General features: G+C 40.2%; 1 protein-coding gene across 8 annotated transcripts in view; it reads left to right on the plus strand.

Moving 5' to 3' along the window:
• The window catches only part of LIN7A (lin-7 homolog A, crumbs cell polarity complex component), a 394,724-nt gene that overhangs the window by 140,292 nt on the left and 234,819 nt on the right, over positions 1-19,613 (plus strand). For 6 of the 8 annotated variants that reach the window (XM_033866291.2, XM_019952195.3, XM_073788376.1 and 3 more), the window contains one exon: positions 8,548-8,666. In XM_033866291.2, the coding sequence (XP_033722182.1) occupies positions 8,548-8,666 (119 nt within the window). Of the gene's footprint in view, positions 1-8,547; positions 8,667-13,677; positions 13,753-17,974; positions 18,047-19,613 lie in introns of all 8 variants that reach the window. The other 2 variants (XM_019952199.3, XM_033866295.2) reach the window with 2 other exon arrangements.

Raw genomic sequence — 19,613 nt, forward strand, 5'->3', positions numbered from 1 at the left:
CTTCCCTGGTGGCGCAGTGGTTGAGAGTCCGCCTGCCGATGCAGGGGACACGGGTTCATGCCCTGGTCTGGGAAGATTCCACATGCCGCGGAGGGGCTAGGCCCGTGAGCCATGGCCGCTGAGCCTGCACGTCTGGAGCCTGTGCTCCACAACGGGAGAGGCCACAGCAGTGAGAGGCCCATGTACCACAAAAAAAAAAAAAAAAAAGCCTTCCTGGAAGCCATACCCAGTGACTTTACACTTACAACAACTTGGCCAAATGACAGAAGAGTCTGGAAAGAGAAGTATGATTGCTTTCCAGATTTTGTAGTAGAAGAAGGCAAGGGATATGAGGGTTTTAGATGACTTTGGGGTAGATCATTCATATTGTTTGCCATAATACTCAATACATTTTTATGGAATTAGTGGACAGTGTGCCTTAAATGACCCAGCTGTATCTTCATCCAAGTTCCAGATGCAGATGAGTCATCAGTTAAATTCTGCAGTCTAAATGTTAACCAAGTTAATAAAAAGTCATCATTAAGGAAAGAGAAGATGATAATTGCACTCTTCCAGATGACTGGAAGTTCATCCCACTTAAGTTCCAATATTTTATTGTTTTTGGTTATAATGTTCAACTATTTTAAAGGAAGTCTTTCCAGAATATGGTATCTTACTATCATCAGGCAGTTGATGATGATTTGGTCATTTTTAATTATTAAAATATGTTATCAAGGGGCTTCCCTGGTGGTGCAGTGGTTGAGAGTCCGCCTGCCGATGCAGGGGACGCGGGTTCGTGCCCCGGTCCGGGAGGGTCCCACATGCCGCGGAGTGGCTGGGCTTGTGAGCCATGGCCGCTGGGCCTGCGCGTTCGGAGCCTGTGCTCCGCAGCGGGAGAGGCCACAACAGTGAGAGGCCCGCGTACCGCAAAAAAAAAAAAAAGTTATCAATATGAGCACATTGATTATACTATAATGTATTGAAGGGTTACCTTCCAGGACTCTGGGCAGTGTTATATCTGTTTGCCTCAGTTTGCGATGATGCTATATTTAAAAAATAAGTTTGCCATACCTTTATTGTTTTATTTCTAATCCCTTTTCCATGGCAGGTTAGAGAAATAAATAAGAGCATGGGCACTGGAGTCAAACACCTCTGGTCTTAAATCCTGGCCCTACTAGCTGTGTAACCTTGAGCCAGATAATTCATCTTTCTGAGCCTTAGTTGGTGTTTTGTTTTATTTTGTTTTTAACTATACAATAGGAACAGTAGTAATCCTTTTATGTATTTTTGAGGATTTTATAAGATGAGCTAAGTAAGGCAAGTAAACAATGAATAAATGATGGCCTTTAACTCACTTTATTCTGGATCCCATATTAAACTATCAGTAACCTTAAAGTGCATCTGTGAACCACTTTCTGCATCAGCACCATCTGAGGTGACTACTAAAAGAGCAAATTTCAAAGCTTCACCCTCAGCCTCTTTTTTTTTAATCTTAATTTTTAATAAATGGTCCAGGGTTATTTTGTTGTTGTTGTTGACTAAAATTTGAGAACCACTGTTTTCAGCCCTCAGGCAAGGATTTGTTGATCAGATTAGCATAATCTCTGTTAACAATGTTGGAGAAGTGGTGCTGGGAATGATTTTAACAATATAGATTCCTGAGACACATCTCAAATGTAGTCCAGATTCTAGAGCCATATTGCCAGGATTCAAATCCTAACTCTACAACTTACTAGCTCTTTCCTCAGAGAAGTAATTTTAACTCTATGGGTCTCAGTTTCCTTTTCTGTAAAATGGAGATAATAGTACCTACTTCATAGTGCTAAGAGAAGGAAAAGGTTTAAAATTCGTGCATACTAAACACTGTACGTGAGAGCAATTAGCAATTGCTGTACGTGACAGCAATAAGTAACATTGTTATTAGATTTCCTGGGGTGTACCTTGAGAGGCCATATCAGTGATTCTCAGCGTGGTCATCTCTAGGGAGCGCTCTGAAGATACTAATGCCCAGGCCATATCCCAGAACAATGAAATCCGAAATATATGTAGGTAGGATCTAGGTATCTGTTTTTTGTTTTGTTTTGTTTTTCAGTTAACCCAGGTGATTCCAGTGGGTAGCCAAGGCAGAGAAACACTCTTCCCTATCATTTAAATGCTCTCCAGAGAGCTCCCTGGCAGTCCAGTGGTTAGGGATAGATGGTGGAAGTATGGGCTTGAGAGTTGGCAGACCAGAGGACGAGTCCATTTCAGAAAAAAATTGTGAGATCTTCTTGCCTTCACTGTGTTTGTCAAGCAGCCTCCCCAGTCGTTATCTAATATTTCTTCTAATCTGAGCTATCCTGATAAACCCAGACTTCTGTATTAGTAACCAAATTTTGTAGAATAGTTTCATAAAACAAGTGTGAGGTTCTCAATGAGAACCCTAAGGGAACTCATAAATAAACTACACACACTTTACTGCAATCATTTTAAGAACAAGTATTTTACTTACTCAAAGGCTTCTTTTGCTTCCTTCCAGACCTTGGCTTGCAGGTTTCTGGTACTTTTGCAGAGCTAAAGGGAATCAGAATTTCATTTTAAGCTCCAGTCTAACATCCAATTTATCACTCACCACATCTTTGCAGCACCAGCCAGACCTGGGCTGGAGGGACCTGATCTCACTCACTCACAGTTTTTAGACTTCTTTTGGCTTTTACCAACTGCCACATACCCCATGACCTCATACTGCTAGATTTCCGTGGATAGATGCCAGCAAGATGGTTCATGCTCTAGTGCCACTGCTCTCCAGATCTCTCCCTCTGATCAGATAGGCAGAGGGCAGGCAGATCACCATGTCTGCTGCCTGTGTCACCAGGAAAGGGATTCTAGTCTCCCTCTGCAGGCAACCCCCAATGGCTACAATTGGTTCTATTTGGAACACTCCTCGCTTGGTTAATGGAAGAGAAGCAAAAGACCTAGTATTCTGTCCAAAGTTAATGACTTAACAATTTTTCATGAATTTTCTTTCATCTCACAATTAAATCTTTTTTTTTAAATCAGTTTATTTATTTTTGGCCGTGTTGGGTCTTCGTTGCTGCGTGTGGGCTTTCTCTAGTTGCGGCGAGTGGGGGCTACTCTTCGTTGCGGTGCATGGGCTTCTCACTGCAGTGGCTTCTCTTGTTGCAGGAGCTTGGGCTCTAGGAATGCGGGCTTCAGGAGTTGTGGCTCGCAGGCTCTAGAGCCCAGGCTCAGTAGTTGTGGCACACAGGCTTAGTTGCTCCATGGCATGTGGGATCTTCCCGCACCAGGGCTTGAACCTGTGTCCCCTGCGTTAGCAGGCGGATTCTTAACCACTGCGCCACCAGGGAAATCCCACAGTTACCTCTTAAACGGCCTATGGTATTACATTACATAACAGGACCGGCCCAGCTTTGAATAAGTCTTAATATGGTGGATAGTGTCTAATTTCTTTGATCGCTCTTTTTTGAACTTTATATCTCAACTTTGGATGGTCATAGGAATCATCTGGAAGCTTAAGAACAAAGAAACAAACAAAACCTCATGACTGGATCTCACACTTAGAGATTTTGAATAATTGGTCTGGGGAAGCAGGCTGGTTTTAAAACTCCACAGGTGATCCAGGTGAGCGGCCTTTGCTAGGAGCATTGTTTCAGGATGGGGCTGGTACTTAACACTAATTACTTTCATTCATGGACTTTTGTCAATAATTCTGAGACTCCCAGAAGAATCCCATTCAGTATCCTGTTCTACAGGGTATCAAAGAATAATAGAAAATGCAAGTGTTTCTGGAATGCTGGGGCTGAAAGAAACCTGAACCATCATTTTGTTCACTATCTCTTGAAATGGGGTCTGTGAAACTACTTTAGAATCACTTGAATCATTTGTTTAAAAGGCAAATTCCTGGGCCTTATCCTCATAGCTCCTGAATCAACCTCCCTCAAGTGGGGGTGAGGGGTCAGGAACCTACATTTTAATACATTTCCGCAGGTAATTCTTAGGCACACTCATGTTTTAGAACCATTGATTTGTAGCAGAGGTGCTTAACCCTGCATGCACATTTGAATTAAATAGGGCTATAAAACTACCCATGCCAACTAGACCAGTGGTTCTCAACCATGGCTGCACTTCAGCATCACCTTGAGGGCTCTCAAAAGCCTAATGCCTAGGCCTCCCCCTAGGCCAATCTCACTGGAATCTCTGGGGTGAGACCCAGCTATCCAAGGGCTTTAAAGCTCCCCAGGTGGTTCCAGTCTGCAGCCAAGGTTGAGAACCACTGTTCCATATATTCTGGTTTAATTCATTTGGGGTGAGTCTCAGGCATTAATAACTTATTGTGGTAATCATTTTGCTGTATACATATATCAAATCATTATGTTGTACGCTTAAACTAATACAGTGTTATATGTCAATTATATCTCAATAAAATGGGGGAATAAATAAATAATTTTAAAATGTATTCCAGGTAATTTTAAAGTGCAGTCCAGGGTGAGGACTCCTGAATAGTCACTTTCAGCTTTTCTGAACTTCTTCTAGTTCAGTCACGTGATACCCTTTAGCCTATGGATTCAGGCTTGAGTCCTTTCCCCCCACACCAGACCCAAGCCAGTCTTGATCACGGCTGATAGTGATCTGGAGGTTTCGTCTCAGGAGAAGTTAGTTATATGTCCACCTAGACATAGACCTCTAACCCCTGCCTTCCTAGCTAGTCTCATTAATTAATCCATCATTCATTCAACAAATATAAACACCTAATATCTGTCAAGTACTCCTCACTGAACTATGGATACAATAACAAATAAGATACTGTTCCTGACCTCAAGAAGCTAATATATTTGCAAGGGTGAAGGATGGAGACATATATGCAAAACGAGCTATAGCAGAGAGTAGTAATTATTACAGTGGATAAGTGAACAAAGGACTGTGGGATCATGGCTATGATAGCAACTAAATCTGCCTTGGAGGGTCAGGGAAGACATGCCTAAGGAGATGCTATTTAAGCCAAGTCTTCCCTACATGACCTAACACACCCTCCATGATATGATTTCTCTCTGCTGCATCTCTTGCTACTCTTGGCCTGGTTTCAACTTCAGCCATACTGAACTCTCAGTTCTGTGAATGCCCCACACTCTCTTGGTAAGACTTCAATCCGCACTTATTTGCCTGGAACTTTTTTTCTCCTTGTCCTCACCTGTACCTCCTACCCAGGGCTGTGCTTAGCTGTTATTTTCACAAAGAGCTCCTCCCTGACCTCCTGGATGATGATAAATGTCTTGGTTAGACATCCATGTACTAGCCTGTAGAGCTGCTTTTATAGCTCATGCCCCCTCTGTTGAGTATCTGTGATCCGTCAGACCTATAAATGCCATGAAAGCAAGAGCACCCCTCTGTCTCTATTACCACAGTGTCTCCCATGCCTGGCACTATTGGATGAATAAATTAATTGCATTCCAGGAACAGGGGATGATATGTACAAAGTCACAGAGACATGGTGTTCCTGTGGCGTGTCCTAGAATAGTGAAAATTTTGGATGGTCAACGTATAGAATGGGCAGGAGGAGGTTTCTAGAGATGAGTCATAAGAGGTTGGTTGTTAAGGGCTTTGTATGTAGCCCTAAGTGGTCCGAATTTCACCCTTTAGGCAGTAGGAAGCCAGAGAAGGTTTTATGCAAGAGAGTATAATAATGAGATTTATCACTCTGGGAGCAGAGTGGACAGTGGACTGTAAAAGAAAAGCCACTTAAAGAACAGTTCGGACATGTTCCAGTACCTCAGGAGAGAAGTAATGAAGCAAAGGGTTTCCATTCAAAAGGCATTTTGAGATAGAACCTGCAGCACTTACTGACTAATTGCATGTGGGGGTGAATCTGAAAGATGATGCCATGGTCTAGCTTGGAAGACAGGCTGGATGGAGATGCTATTAATAGAAATATGGAATATAAGAAGAGAAGAGCTAATTTCAGGAAAAAAATATGATGAGCACAGTTTTAAACATGTTGAGAGTTCCAAGTGCCTGTTGGCATCTAGAGTCTTTCATGCAGTTAGAAATGCATACAATTCTTAGCTTGGTATCTTACTGATTGTGGATGTGGCTGGTGTGGTACAGTTGACTATATTGACTTTCAGTTTATGTAACAAAGGACAGACTTTTGAAACTGGCAGTGTCTTACTGATTTCAGGATTTATGCTTCCTTGGGCTAAGATTGGCAATCAGTTGGCAGTACGTCAAAGGAGAGCGTCCATTAAAGTTACTTTTTGGTTATTTTCTTTGGTTAGATACATAAACCTATACCAACCCCACCCTAATTCAGAGGTGGTAGAAATTTTATTATAGGTAGCTATACTGTTATGTTTTTTTCTCATTTAGCTGTGAATGCAGAAGTGTGTCTTGTTAAGCTAGTGCCAAGTTTAATAGGAACACAAATTGAGGGATGGATGGATGGATGAATTTATAATCTGATGGCAGGGATACGGGATACTTTCTGGAGTTCATCACTTAGGAATTGAAAATCTCTGTTCTATACATAAATGCCTAAGTGACTTTTCAGTGAGTTATTGACTACAGCAAGAGAGGTAGAAGAGATCACCATAAGTATTATTATTATTATTTTTTTGCGGTACGCGGGCCTCTCACTGCTGTGGCCTCTCCCCTTGCGGAGCACAGGCTCCGGATGCGCAGGCTCAGCGGCCATGGCTCACGGGCCCAGGCGCTCCGCAGCATGTGGGATCTTCCCGGACCGGGGCACGAACCCGTGTCCCCTGCATCGGCAGGCGGACTCTCAACCGCTGCGCCACCAGGGAAGCTCCACCATAAGTATTTTTAAAATAGCCTTCATCATATCATTTTCTTTTGGCAATACAAGACCATCCTGGGAATTTTAAAGCTATGGCTATAAGAGACTGTGTTTCTTGATATATTAACGTGTGTGTGTGTGTGTGTGTGTGTGTGTGTGTGTGTGTGTGTGTGTGTAAGTTTTATTTGGGGCAAAATGAGGACTATAGCCCGGGAGACAGCATTCCACATAGTTCTGAGAAACTGCTCCAAAGAGGTCTGAGGGAAGGTCAATGTATATGTGATTTTCATGGAGGGGGAGTACATGCAATCAAGCTCTTACTTTTTGGAGAAGGTTTCTGCTGGTCCTGTGAAAATTACTGCTAGTCACGAGGAGCAGACACCACCATGAAGGATTTTAGTGCTTTTCTAGATACGAGGGAATGCAAGAACTGGGCTCATAAAATCTTCTCCTGAAAATATCTAACTATCTAAAGACCTGTTCTGCCAGTTTTTCCCAAAGCACAGAGGGCCTCATTATCGACCTCCACCTTGAACTCCTTTTAGGGGGTGTTGAAGGTCAGCAGCTGCAGCAGCTCATAATTTGATCCTTGTGGAGGTAGATGGCAAGTGCCAGTTTGTAGGTGACAGGGCCCCCTCACTGTCATAAATTCGACCATGGTTTGAGAGGTATTTCGTGACCATTTTGTCCCACAGTGCTAGGAATGCTCATTCCCAGGTCTGACGAAGATTTTGTTGGTAGGCCACTCTATGTGCTACTATTGGACTAGACCTTATTAACGTAGCCAAAAGTCTCTGGACCGTCTGTCTTACTAGTCTGTTGCAGTCCAGGAAAAAATCCCCTCTTGTTGCATCTTGCCATATCTGGAGTTACACTGTTACAATCATCGATCTCATATAGAGCTATATATTTTTGTCAGAGGCTCATTGACACATTTGGTAATGCAAGAAACAACAATCTGGTAAAACAGGCAAAGTGTGAATAACATAGCTAGCAGTATTATTGAAGTCATAAGTAAGAATTTTATTCTTCCATTAGGTGCAGCCCAGTATACCCCCAGGTCATCTGACTTAGTCTGTTCTCTACTGGTCCTTATCTTCCAGGGAAATTATATATTGGCACTGTCCATACGGCCCAATTTCCTAGCATTATTAAGCTGGTTATCCTTAGTATAATTTAATTGTTCCCAAGATACAGGGGGGGCCTTAAAACTTAAATGACCGTAGCCTGGTGTTAACCACATAAATTACACCAGACTCTGGGGCTGCAGTGATGAATAAACCCAATTAAGTTCTTACCCTCAAGGAGTTTATCGACAAGTGGAGAAGATGCACATTAATCAAATCGTCATACTAATAACTGTAAAAATGCAGGTGTGATAAATGTGGAATGCGAAAAGAAAACCTGAAAAAAGCATCTCAGAGGTAAAATTAACAGGGTTCATTTGGTTATTGGGGTATCAGAATATACAAAAGACATGCTTCCTGCTCTTCTTTCCTGAAAGAGTATTCAGACTAATTTGTGTGACAAGAAATAACTTATGAGAAATGCCATTAAGGAAGATGTATTAAGTGACAAGTTGTGTGGAATAGATTTAAATGACCTTTTATCAAAAGATGAGATCAATAAGCTATGAATTGTAAATTCTCATTTTGCAATTAATTCCACTTACTTTTCTTTGTCACTGTTTTCATTGTCACTGAAATGATGGTACTTTGGTGATGAGATTCAGTTTACTCCATGTCTCTCCATTTTGATTTTTTTTTTTTTTCATTCAGATGTTGCCAGAGCAATTGAATTACTGGAAAAACTGCAGGAATCTGGAGAAGTACCAGTGCACAAGCTACAGTCCCTCAAAAAAGTGCTCCAGAGTGAGTTTTGTACTGCTATTCGAGAGGTATGAGACTAAGATTTTAATAACTATATTCTGCCATATGTCTTCTGAACAGAAAACATGTCTTTTCCACACAAACAGTTGAAATAGTTAAGATTGTAACTGCATCTTAGCTTTCTAACTGCTTGGACAGATGATAAAAATAATTTAGTCTGCTAAATTCCAAAATTAGATTCAGTTAGGATTTATGCATTCATATAAAACCAAATGTTGATCTTATGGTACCAATGAAGTGACTGCCTCAGCAGGGGACTCTGGCGTGTAGTCTAAACTATTTAGTAGTCACATGAAGTCATCTGGAAATTCAGGTAGAAATAGTCATAATTAATGGGGACTGAGCTTTTCTTAAAAGAACACTCAGCTAAATCTTCCTCAGGTAAATCTGAAAGAGTAACCTCCTACTGACTAAAGTTATAGTTATCCAGACATTACTGTCTAGTGCAATAAGGGGAAATTGAACAGGCTGATATGCCCTTCAACAAATCTTTATAATGCTTTCCTGGTTAACAGTTTCAAGAAGCCTGAGGTGAAACAAGTGTGTTTAAAATGACTGTTTGAATTTTTTATTGACTGGTGGTGGAATTGACTAATCAATTAATGTATTTCACTGGTTACAAGATGTACACTTAAGATATATACACTACATTGTTTTATTCAGTAAGCCCATCACCCCTTCCCTATCAGGTACTAAATAATAATTCATTAATTAGCACTTAAAGTGCATATATCCAACATATTTGTCCTGCTAGAAGTCCCCAGTAGTGAATTAAGTACTGTCATCCTCTCCAAAGCCAGCTGAACCCAGTGACTGCCAGGAGAGTTTGTTGTAGCAGAGGGCATGCACCTCTCAAGGAATGCTTGTATCAGCCTCCCTTCCTCTTTGCAACTCTACTTGTGGGTAACACATACTCTGTGCCTCAACAGTGCTAGTTTATGGGTTGTCACTAAGTGAAAAAACCTCAAGTGCCTAAGGCAGAGACACACAAGACCTCTCTCACTACATATGTAAGCCATAGCCTACCCAATGAGGTTAATATTTGGATTTTGCTGGGATTTGACTTAGACTGTGCTTGTGCTAAATCTTTATTAAGTGAAGGCGTTAACTACTTAATTTTTGTTTATAATGAACGCAGCTTAAGGAAAAACCATAATTCTATCTCTAAGCTTTTTTTTTAAATTTATTTATTTATTTATTTTGGCTGTGTTGGGTCTTCGTTGTTGCACGCAGGCTTTCTCTGGTTGCAGTGAGCGGGGGCTACTCTTCGTTGCGGTGCACGGGCTTCTCACGCGGTGGCTTCTCTTGTTGTGGAGCACGGGCTCTAGGTGCACGGGCTTCAGTACTTGTGGCACACAGGCTCAGTAGTTGTGGCTTGAGAGCTCTAGAGTGCAGGCTCAGTAGTTGTGGTGCACGGGCTTAGTTGCTCCGCGGCATGTGGAATCTTCCCAGACCAGAGCTTGAACCCATGTCCCCTGCATTGGCAGGCAGATTCTTAACCACTGCGCCACCAGGGAAGTCCCCCATCTCTAAGCGTTAATTGATGAATTTGACCGAAGACTGAAAGAAAATTCCTCAAAGTGTATGAATTCTCGGCTATCAGCTGCTCAGTGGGAAAGGTATAAGATATGAAGAAACTCCACAGGCCTCCTGTAGTCACTCTGTAGACTAAGGCTAAGTCCCCTATCTTTCACAGAGTGCTGCTCCCCTGAGATTTGGTGGCTGACTTTTCATCTTAGATATCCTATCACCTTTCTATTTCCACAGAACTAACTAAAGAATAGGAACCATCGAATCTCTCTCTGCTCACTGGGAGTTTGGCTTGTGATCAGTGCAAAGTCTCTACTTTTATGGAACTTACATTCCAGTGAGAAAATGATGATAAATAAATATATAATACAATATCAGAAAGTGACAAGACTATGGAGAGAAATAAAACAGGATTAAGGGAGTACGGGTAGGGCTCTATTAAATTAGCGTGGTCAGAAAATAACCTAATTGAAGGAACAAGTCACACAGGTATCAGGGGGTATAGTGTTCCAGGCAGAAGAAATCACAAGTGAAAAAACACAGAGGCAAGAATTATCTCAGTCCATGGAAGGAACAGTGAAATAAGGAAGGTAGGCTTCCTAGAGGCAGCTGGAGAGCAGATCACACAAGGCCTCGCAGGCCATGGTGAGAACACTGGACTCTATCCTAAGCATGATAGGAAGCCCTTGGAGAATTTTACCTCACCTGATTAGCTTTTTAAAAATGTTCCTCTGACTACTTAGAGAATACAAGTGTCTGTGCAAGAGTAGAAATAAGAGAGACCAGTAATAAGGTAAGGAGTAGGTCACGTAAGAGATGAGATGATGGCAGCCTGGACCAAAGTGACAGCAGTGCACGTAGTGGGGAGTTGTCAAGTTCAATATGTATGTTTTTGAGAATAAAGACAATAAGCATTGACATATTGGATATATGATGAGAGAGAGGCGTCTCAATGGATTCTTAGGTTTGGACTTGAACAATCGGATCAGTGGTGATATAATGAGGTGGGAATCTCTGGAGGTGGACCAGATTTGGATAAGACTATACAAGAGCTCTGTTCTGGGCATAGTAAATTGACGGTCCTTTTCAGGCATCCACGTAGAGATGTCTGGCAGGTATCTAAGTCTGAAGCTTAGGGGAGAAGCTGATGCTGGAGATGTAAATGCAATGTAGATATCTGTTCACATAAACACACAGGCCTTCTTCTTTAAAGACCTTGGTAAGGAAAAAGAGGATGGGAGTAAGAAAAAAATGAAAAGAGACATTGTATAGGCATTATAAATATATCTTACAAACTCTGTGGTAAAGTGTGATATGTTTATCATTAGTGGTCCATGCAAATCTATAACTGATCTATAAGCAGTCCAAAAATTTCAGAGGGGAAAAAGAGATATAATTTATCTACCTTACATTTTATAAACTTGGACTAAGATTAATTTTATGTTCACAGCACCGTCCTTAGTAATAATTTTGTTCTTAAAGGCAATACATGTTAAAAAAATAATAAAAAAAAAAAGGCAATACATGTTATATAGAAATTGATTTGGTCCCTTCATCTTGGCTAACATTTCATACCAGTTGCATAGTATTGTTTATATTTGTTACGTCTGGGATTTTTATTATTCTTATGGGGTTGTTTTACACTAACTGTGGGAAGTAATGATAAAAGTGTAAAGCCTATATGTATACAAAAATTCTGAATCATTGAATAATATTGCAAATCCATCTAATGAAAATTTGTTCAATAAAAATATAAAATATGAATACAGTTTGCCAGACAGGTGAATCCACAAGCCAATAAAGTACAACTAGGAAGTACGATGATGTAAGATGATGAATACCTGAAAATAACATCTAATTTCACTCCCGGTCTCTTGGGTACTGCCTGTCATGCTGGCATGAAACCTTTGAACTTTTGGTTTCTTATTCAAATAATGCTCAGAATTTCTGTGGTTAAATTATTTGGCTTTTCAGAAATATTTGCCAGTAAATACTTTCCAGTGTGAAAGTTATAAATGTTGTCAGGACTGTTGGAGAAAAGAACAAGAACTACAGAGGCACCCTTCTTAGTTGCACTTACCAGAGCAAAAACAGGTGCAGGTTACACCACTGCCAACAAGACTGTAAAGCCCAAATTATGCTTTAAAAGAAAGCAGGACAAGCTATTGCCGGTTTTGTTTTTGCCATATACATGTGTGACAGTAGTTATTGTTTCATGTTGAGGCAATCCCATATTTTGCTTTACATTTGGGTGAAACCACCGAATCAGCTTCTGGCGTATGTGCAGCACTTATATGGGAAGAATAGTTTCATGAAATTTTATTTTGTTTTTTAATGTGGATGATTAAAAGAGATGAGGTGTTTTCTCTACTTAACTTTTTCTGTACTCTGTAACAAAGACTGAAAAAGTTTTGTTGAGATCAGTACTGAAATGAGACCATCTATGTATACAACTAAGAAAGTCATTGATCTATTAATAAATGAGTGCACTTGAATGACAATCCACACCCAGCTTTACTCACAGAATACAGATGGTCGTTGGCAGTACTTACCTTGCTTGTGTTTTTTTCCTCAGTGATCTTAACAAGACCTGATTAATAATTCAATTGTACCTATTCGGTGCAAGTAATTTCGGAGTACATGGCAGAGAAATGGGGTGACAGGTGATGCTGCTTTTCCAAAGTGAGAGGTACCGGTTGACAAAAGAAAGTTCACACAAAGTTTTGAATGAGAGATGAACTTTAAAAATCTATGCTACTGATTCCCAGTAAAAATCATCTCTGCCCTTTAAGTGGCTTCTTCAAGTTTTAGTTCATCACTGTATTAATTAGCTTGAATGACGCAAACTTATAAATTAAAATATAAGGAAAAATAAGGGTTGAAATAAAAGGATTATAAAATGTTGATTTTTGGAGAAGAGAATTTCCTAAGAGAATTAAGTTGCCGTTCAGATAGCTCAATTGCCAAAAGATGGACTTTTTCCCAACACTTTATATTCTTGTGCTTCAGAGTAAGAAATCAATAGTATATTGAATGGTCATATTTTAAGAGAAAATCCAATTTCTGCAACAGAATACCAAAAAATTCCTTCTGAAACTAAAATGTTAAAAAAAAAACAACCCATGAACAAACAGAATTAGCCATCTATTTACTATCATTATCTTCCAAGTTTTAAAGCCTTCAGGCTTCCTGCTTTCCAGAGTGATATGCTCACTGATCTGGTGTATGCTGTGCTGCTGAGAGCCGACCGTGGTGTGGACTTACTCCTACACTTATGCCTGTCGCTTGCATATTTGAACAAAATATACAGAACTGAATGACATAGTTACCCCAGACTACCTTCCTTGGCCGATCACCAGATGGTGTGTGCTAGTATTTTCTAATACAATAGAACTATACAATAAGAAAATAAAACCAACTCTACCTAGAAGCTATCATTCTGTGATAGTGGATTATTGAAAAATATTCCAATTCTCCTCTCCTTCTTAGGACATATTACAGTTGGACTTCTCCATCCTCCCTTCAGCTACATGTGGTTATGACAACTGCTTTGACTAAGGAAATGTGAGTGGAAGGGTGCTTGCCACTTCCTCATGGAAACCTTTGAGTCAGTGCAGTATTTGCTATGTTCCCTTTCCTTTTCATATGACTAGTGATGTTTTATTTGATAAATGATCTATCAGCCTGGATTACAGAGTGGGAAAATGAGAAATGCAGGCTTTAGCTAACTCTTTTTTTTTTTTTTTTGCGGTACACGGGCCTCTCACTGTTGTGGCCTCTCCCGTTGCGGCGCACAGGCTCCGGACGCGCAGGCTCAGCGGCCATGGCTCACAGGCCCAGCCGCTGCGGCATGTGGGATCTTCCCGGACCGGGGCACGAACCCCTGTCCCCTGCATCGGCAGGCGGACTCTCAACCACTGCGCCACCAGGGAAGCCCTAGCTAACTCTTAATGAACATGTAGGATCAGCAAGCAGTAAACCTTTGTTACTTTAAGCCCCCAAGATGTTGGGGTTATGGTACCACAGCAAAACTCAAGCCATCCTGATTGATACTAAAATAGTCATCAAACTCAAATATGTTTTCTATTAAATCATGCGTCTCCATTTTCATAGCTAAAAAAAATAAAATAGTCATCAAGCCAAATTTACCTTGGAAAAAGGTTATAAGCAGTATCAACCCTTTTACTGCTATAAAACAAAATTAATTTTTTAAAACTATGTTGTGTTTTTAGTAAACTGTGATAAATCTTTTTAAAACTATGTGAAATTATTATCTGATCTAGTGTACCAGTGCCCATTAGATGGCTCATAAATTTTTAAATGTTGAGACACTTTGGTCATAGATTGCATTTGCTTCTAGCTTATCTCCCATTTGCTCCTACTCTTTTTTTTCTTCCTTAGGATGGAGCTCATTAACCCTCCATCACTACCTCCCACCCCATCTAAGTCTCACACCATTTCTTTTTTTTTTTTTTTTTGCGGTACGCGGGCCTCTCACTGTTGTGGCCTCTTCCGTTGCGGAGCACAGGCTCCGGACGCGCAGGCTCAGCGGTCATGGCTCACGGGACCAGCCGCTCCGCGGCATGTGGGATCTTCCCAGACCGGGGCACGAACCCGTGTCCCCTGCATCGGCCGGTGGACTCTCAACCACTACGCCGCGAGGGAAGCCCTCACACGATTTCTTTATGAAGGTTTTTCTTTGCTTTATAGACTTGAAGGTATAATCAACATAGAAGAAATAGTTGGAATGTATCAGTCTGCTATTTTTTTTTTTTTTTTTTTTTTTTGGCGATACGCAGGCCTCTCACCGTTGTGGCCTCTCCTGCTGCGGAGCACAGGCTCCGGACGCTCAGGCTCAGCGGCCATGGCTCACGGGCCCAGCCGCTCCACGGCATGTGGGATCCTCCTGGACTGGGGCACGAACCCGTGTCCCCTGCATCGGCAGGTGGACTCTCAACCACTGCGCAACCAGGGAAGCCCCCCAGTCTGCCATTTAAGTGCTCTTAGTTTCCAATGAGTTTTTTTTTTTTTTTGGAGGGATGTATAGATTGAGAATTATCACCACCATGCCTTCCACCATAATATGTGGAAAATGTCACTGCTAGACGTTTTGTCAGATCAGAGTGAGCAGCAAAGTCATTAGAGCCGTGCTGTAGTCAAGTTTACCAATGTTCGAATCCCAACTTAGCTACTTATTTTTGACCTCTCTAAAATTTCGTCAGTTTTTAATAGCGGGAGTAATACCATCAGCCTTGAGGTGATTATGATAATTAGAGATCATACATGTAAAACCTCCTAGTACAGTCTGGTAGCCAATAATTACACAATCAGTGGATGCTATTATTATTAAAGAGTAGAGTCCCAAATTATTACTGGGTACAGTGTTTTGGTAAGTCAGGAAATAGTTAACAGATGGGAATAAGAATGGTAGTTTCTATAGACTAGATCTAAGAAAACCCATAAGACTAATAGACATATTCATTGCCCCACTGTCATGCATTAAAATAAATTGAGCCATTGCATCCTAATTCCACAGTCTCATGGGCCATAACTTTATGACTCAAGTGCTCATTCTTGATGCTGTTTTGTACAGCATCTTAATCTACTTTGTGCATGGAAACGCAGATGGCAAATGCAATAGCTTTATGAGAAAGCTAATGATTGGTTGTATAATAGCATATAGATTTCTAATTACTTTAAGAAAACATATCCTTGGGTCAGTAGCGACAAGATGAGATGAAACAAGGATACACAGATGGAGAAAGAAGAGTTGTAGGAAGGGAGAGTGAGAGGAAAAAAGGAAGAGAAAGGAAGAGGAAAGAAGGGAGGAGGGAAGAAAGAAGGAAGGCTGGTTGATGCTAATCATGGCATAATGTACTATAATATAATGGAAAGGGCTACCCTGGTGGCACAGTGGTTGAGAGTGCCTGCTGATGCAGGGGACGCGGGTTCGTGCCCCGGTCCGGGAAGATCCCACATGCCACGGAGCGGCTGGGCCCGTGAGCCGTGGCCGCTGAGCCTGCGCATCTGGAGCCTGTGCTCCACAACGGGAGAGGCCACAACAGTGAGAGGCCCGCATAATGCAAAAAAAAAAAAAAAAAAAAAAAAATATATATATATATATATATATATAATGGAAAGATAGGAAGAACATTACATGGAATTAGAAAGAGCATTGACAATGGATTCAGATAACCTGGATTCAAAGTTTTGCTTGGCCATTTAATTATGTGATCTTGTGCAAGTTACTTAATCTCTATGATCTTGGTTGTGTTTATTTTATTTTATTTTTTTTTTACATAAAATAACTTCCTGAGACTGGTGGGAATACTAGATCAAATGAGATAAAAAGTATAAAATACCTTGACTAATATAGTGCCTAGCTAAAAGAGTAACTAGTTAAGAAATTGTACCTATTTTGGTGAAATAATTAGTGGTTTTAGTGACAACACAAAATTTTACTATGTTTTAATGGAAATATTAGTTACAACTATAGAGAATAATAGTTCTTTAGTTATTAATCAAACAAATGTAGAATTTTTTTTTTACACGATTGCTTTTTTTTTTTTAATTTTATTTATTTTTGGCTGCATTTGGTCTTAGTTGCTGTGCGTGGACTTTTCTCTAGTTGTGGCGAGCGGGGGCTACTCTTCATTGCAGTGCATAGGCTTCTCACTGCGGTGGCTTCTCTAGTTGTGGAGCACGGGCTCTAGGTGCGCGGGCTTCAGTAGTTGTGGCTCGCGGGCTCTAGAGCTCAGGCTCAGTAGTTGTGGTGCACAGGCTTAGTTGCTCCAGGGCATGTGGGATCTTCCAGGACCAAGGATCGAACCCGCGTCCCCTGCATTGGCAGGCAGATTCCTATCCACTGTGCAACCTGGGAAGTCCCTAGAATTTTTTTTTTTAATAGGAAGATCCACATTTTAAGAAAAATGTTGACAGTCTGGAGTGGTTTTAGAATAAACCAATATCGTAAGGAATCTGGAACCCTTGTCATATGTTGAGAAGATAATAACAACGGAGGTCATTTGGTCATATTTCGGATTACTTTAGAACAATAGTTTTTAACTTAAGGTCATGTATAGGCTTCATGTTGTAAGTGTGGAAAAAACAAATATATATAAGATTTATTTTTATTTCCTTCTCTTTATGTGCAAAAAATTTTATGGCAAACTATGTTTTTTAGTGTTTTACTTTAAATATGGATAGAGTGGCATGGATTCATTCTGTAAAATTATCATCCTTGTCATATAGTGGCATTTAGAATAGCATTACATTCGTCAGAATTAACAAAAATGTATCTGAAATTATGTTTATGCATATATTTCTGTTCATACTGAACTTAAGTTGGCAGATGACAAAGAAAAGAAAGCTTGGTGGCTCTTACACTTCCTTTGATTTTATTTGCATTGCTAAATGTGATGGGGCACAAAAGCCAGACTGTTTCTTGTGTGATAAGTTTCCTGCCAACAAGAGCCTGAAGTCAAGAAAGCTTATTTCTGAGCATCCTGAAAATACATCACAGAATATAGAATTTTTGTTTTCTACAGAAAAAGCTCAATTTTTAAAAAGTGAAAATTTACTAAAACTTATATTTGCCACAGTGTGTCTTGACACATTTCCAAGCAAAAGAAACCATTAAATAATTGGAGAAAGCTTGATCAAATCATGCGCTCTAGAAATGTTTGAACTGGTGGGTTGCTGAGAAAAACAACACAAAATTAAGAGTGCCTCTGTTCACTTGCTATAACCTACTTCTGAACTTTGATATTTTGCTAATATTTTGCAGCCAGTTATGGTGAAAATATAGCTGTGCCATTCCCACTTGGCATGCAGTTGGGTGAAAACTATGATTGTTTCAGTAAGTTCTGATTTTTATCTATCTTGTGAATGATGATATCCTGGTGTGTGTGTGTGTGTGTGTGTGTGTGTGTGTGTGTGAGAGAGAGAGAGAGAGAGAGAGAGAGAGAGAGAGAGAGAGAGATACCCCGTGGATATTTTAAAGGCCAAGTTCTAACAGTGAAAAGTTTCTTTGTTAAGCAAAACTCCTAATGGAAGAAAAATCTTGATACTTTGTGTACATGAGGAGTACATATGGAGTTTCTGGGTCTAGCATCCAGCTTGATTAGTGTGGTGAAGAAGACACATTCTACTTTTCATAGAGACTTATTAATTTCAACATCAGGGTGCATTAATGTCAAGGACTCTGACAATAATCCTAAAAGATGCCTTGCCTGCTCTGTGGAAAGTGGTCCAATAATTTCACAGCTATAGCCTGCAACCTATATTTTCAAGTTTTTATTTAGGAATGGAGCAAAATGTGTTCTTTTTACTGACAAAAGTTTCTTGGCTTTCCAGAAGATGTGTTAATGCTCTTGGTTGAACTTGGGTCAGAGATTTCAATATGTTTATTTTTTAAGTAAAGGATTGCTATATCTTAGAAAAAATTGACGAGAGGTTCATTCGAGGCTAGATTTTATTGTAGAGATGTTAGGCCATAAGAAGGAGGCCAGTCCCTAGATTCCAGATTTGCTGATTGTGTACAGTTGCTGTTGGAAACAGCTGCCATTTTGGAGGGAGAGATTTTAGAGCTGAAAATTTGTGACATTTACAGTGCTGAAAGAAGGATATCTGTGAGGGAAAGGGAGTTGAAACGGAGAAAGCTTTGTCAGTTTATGCATGGGGAAGATCTACAACAACTGGAAAGCCTGCAAAACTCTTTTAAAGGTTACTTCTGCTTAGATGATTCAAATGTAAAAAGGATTCAAACGTCATTCCTTGGTGACAGAGGCTGCATAGTTGACACCAGCCTTTCAAAAATAACATCATTTGACTTGAGGATAAAGGATTTGGTAGAACCTGAATTCAACTTGAAGTCTATTAGAGAAAGCCCAGGTGTCAATAGAAGGCTACTCTGCTCTGATAAAGTGTTTAACTGACTTTGCTATTGAAAGTGATGTGAGCTGCAGCTTTGAGCACTTGCTGCTATGAAACCAGACTCTAATTGATTGGATACTAAAAATGACATAAATATTTCCACGTAAAAGATAACTCCAAATATTAGCTTTTTCTAAACCAAATAAAACAGCCTTCTTATTGAAACATACTTTAAGCAGGCACAAAGTTTTCTTTTTTATATGATTTGTTTAATTTGGAATTATATTTTCTAGGGAACAGCCATTAATTTTTACGGAAAAAGAGTCACATTATCCTTTGTGAAATGACTCAATGTCAAAGGCCAAAAAAAAAAAGAAAAAAAAGACATGAACATTTACACATGTATTTTCTTGGGATAACACCATAACTTCATTAGATTCTCAAAAGGGTCTATGATATCTCCTCCCACCCCCATCCCTCAAAAACTGAAGAAAACTCTCTAATAAAGGATGATGGTATCAGTTCAGTAACTACGTGACTAGTTCATCTTT

The sequence above is a fragment of the Tursiops truncatus genome, chromosome 11 (assembly GCF_011762595.2).
Source record: "Tursiops truncatus isolate mTurTru1 chromosome 11, mTurTru1.mat.Y, whole genome shotgun sequence".
Lineage (NCBI taxonomy): Eukaryota > Metazoa > Chordata > Mammalia > Artiodactyla > Delphinidae > Tursiops > Tursiops truncatus.